A 2,641-nucleotide genomic window follows, 5' to 3' on the forward strand; every position below is an offset into this window, starting at 1 on the left:
ACTCTGGGACTCTGGACATACACGGTTCCCTGGCTGCAAACCCCCGGATCCATCCCTGGGAGGTCTCTGCAGCTCAGTGTCACACACATCATTCCCAGTGAGAGGGAGCCTCCCTGCTCTGCTTTCCAAGGCCTCTTTGGAGCATTTAAGGCCTTGGAGACACAAAGAAGGATGCATTCCTCTCCCTGCACACACACACACTGCCCCACGGTGCCGAGGCCATCCCAGCACTCACCTGCCCATGGAGACGACGTAGCGAGGTTCCGGCATCTGGTCATACACCTGTGGGACATGGACATGTGGAATCAGCTCCATGTCCCCAGCTGGGTGCAGGAGGCCCCCAGGGACACTGGTACCTTCCGCAGCGCTGGGGCCATCTTGTTGGTGAGGGTCCCTGCCACAATCATGACGTCAGCCTGGCGGGGACTGGCGCGGAACACGACCCCGAAGCGATCCATGTCGTAGCGAGGAGCTGCCATGTGCATCATCTCCACAGCACAGCAGGCCAGCCCAAAGGTCATAGGCCACAGGGAGCTCTGCAGGGACACACACAGGGACAGGTGAAGGGGCGAGGGCTGGGACAAGAGTGTGTCAGAAAGGGAAAGGGATGGGGGAGGTTTAAATTGTGGGGGGAAAAGCCCACGGGGAAAGAGGCACTTGGAGATATGTGTGTGCAGCCTCAGAGGTGCTGAATATGCACAGAGCTGCTCCTTGTACCTCCCACACTGCTTAAACCACCTCAGGGCCCCACAGGGACAGCAGGGAAGGGACAACTCAAAGCCCCACACAGGGACAGCAGTGGCTGGAGAAAGAACAACTCAGCTAAGGCAGAGCACAGCAGGCTTGGGGCAGTGCCACTTGTGTCACTTGCCACACAGACAGAGAGCTGCTCAGGGCAAGGACTATAGTGCCAGAAAGTGCCCTTGGCCTGTGACTGAAGGGCAGTTCTGCACCCCATACTGTTCTCTGCCCCCTGTGCCTTCAGCCTCTCTCCTGCTCTGTCCCTGGACCCCAAATGTCACCCTGTGGCCATGTAACTTGGCCATTTCCCTGCAAGGAGCTCTGAGCCTATTTTTATCCCAAGGAGGAGGTGACTCCAATCCATTTCCCACAGGCACTGGATCCCAGCTCTCCTCTGATCACAGCAGCACTCAATCCCAGCTTCCCTACTTGATCCCAGCTTCCCCACTCAATCCCAGCTCTTTCGCACTCAGTTCCAGCTCTTTCCCACTCAATTCCAGCTCTTTCCCACTCAGTCCTAGCTCTCACCCACACAATCCCAGCTCTCTCCCACTCAGTCCCAGCTCTTCCCACTCTGTCCCAGCTCTCTCCCGCTCAGTCCCAGCAGCCCCAGCACTCACCCTCCGTGCCCAGTTGATGAGGTCATCGAGCTTGGTGACGATGTACTCCCCTCGGCTGCTGGGGAGGTAAGACTTTCTCTGGACAACAGCTGAGCTCTTTGGCTGCACCTGCACAGAGCTACAGGAAACAGGGCACTGCTGTCAGTCTCCAGCTGCAGAGTCAAACCCTATCCTGGAGGAGCTGTGACTCCCTGAGGAATCCATGGTACGTCACTGATGGACAGCCAAGGATGGACAATCCCACACCTTCCACCTCCCCTGGAGCTGGTTCATGGCAGAGGTTCTCCCCCAGTGTGGGGGTCTGGTGTTCACACATAATTCCTCTGCCATACCCAAATTAGAGGGTCCCCAGGGCTCACACACTGCCAGCTCCCTCCAGATCCCAGAAGTGAAGGCAGGACAAGCCTGACAGAGCACCAGCAAGCAGGAGGTGCCCCTGGGAGCCCCCAACCCATGGGAGGGGACATGGCTGAGGAGCTGTTACCTGTCTGCATGATCAGCCACCGACGTCTGATGGAGCAGCTGAGTGTGAACAGGTGTCACAGCACAGGGCCTGGGGGACAGGAGAGCCACCACACAGGTGACAGGTGACACAGCCTCCACCACATACCAGTGCCCTCCCCACGGGGGGCAGAGTAGCCCCAGGGGTGGGTCAGCAAGGGGGGAGACCCCCAGTGACACCCCAAACCCTCCCACAGCTTACTCAGGGCTCCCTGGCATGGAGGAGCTGCTCAGCTATGAGTCAGGGGTCCCACTGCCCCTGCTCCACATCCCCCAGCCCTGAGGTCAGGGGCCCTACTGCTCTGGGGTCAGAGATGCCACTGCACAGCTTCCAGCATCCCCCAGCCCCGGGATCAGGAGTTCCATTGCCCTGAGGTCAGGGATCCCACTGCCCCCCGCTCCAGGATGCTCCCACTCACCGCCAGCCCAGCACGCCGTGCCCAGGGAGCCTGAGACCTGCAGGAGAGGACGGCAGAGCTCAGCCAGCCAGGGGCCACAGCTGGGGACAGCCCGGGGTCCCCCTAAGGCCTCCAGCCCAACTCAGTCCCTCCACAGAGGGCCCAAGCCTGGTCCCGTTCCCGTTCCCTGTTCCCATCCTTGTTCCTGTCCCCTATCCCTGCCCCTGTCCCCATCCCATCCCTGGTCCCGTCCTGTCCTATTCCTGTCCCCGTTCCCATCCTGGTCCCTGCCCCATATCCCTGTCCCATTCCCACTCCTGTCCACGTCCCCATCCCATCCCAGGTCCCGTGCTGTCCCTGTCCCATTCTTGTCCGCATCCC

The 2,641-nt window shown here is 60.2% G+C and overlaps 1 protein-coding gene across 1 annotated transcript in view; it reads right to left on the reverse strand.

Annotated features, from left to right (window-relative positions):
- Window positions 1-2,318, reverse strand: part of NDUFS7 (NADH dehydrogenase (ubiquinone) Fe-S protein 7, 20kDa (NADH-coenzyme Q reductase)) — a gene marked incomplete at its 5' end in the record, with an annotated part of 3,539 nt that extends 1,221 nt beyond the window's left edge. The window contains 5 exons of the mRNA XM_009075855.1: window positions 236-282; window positions 357-536; window positions 1,362-1,479; window positions 1,846-1,914; window positions 2,282-2,318. Coding sequence (XP_009074103.1) covers window positions 236-282; window positions 357-536; window positions 1,362-1,479; window positions 1,846-1,914; window positions 2,282-2,318 — 451 coding nt within the window. The remainder of the gene's footprint in view (window positions 1-235; window positions 283-356; window positions 537-1,361; window positions 1,480-1,845; window positions 1,915-2,281) is intronic.
- Between the last annotated feature and the right edge of the window lie 323 nt (window positions 2,319-2,641).

Source organism: Acanthisitta chloris, unplaced genomic scaffold (assembly GCF_000695815.1).
Source record: "Acanthisitta chloris isolate BGI_N310 unplaced genomic scaffold, ASM69581v1 scaffold24575, whole genome shotgun sequence".
NCBI lineage: Eukaryota > Metazoa > Chordata > Aves > Passeriformes > Acanthisittidae > Acanthisitta > Acanthisitta chloris.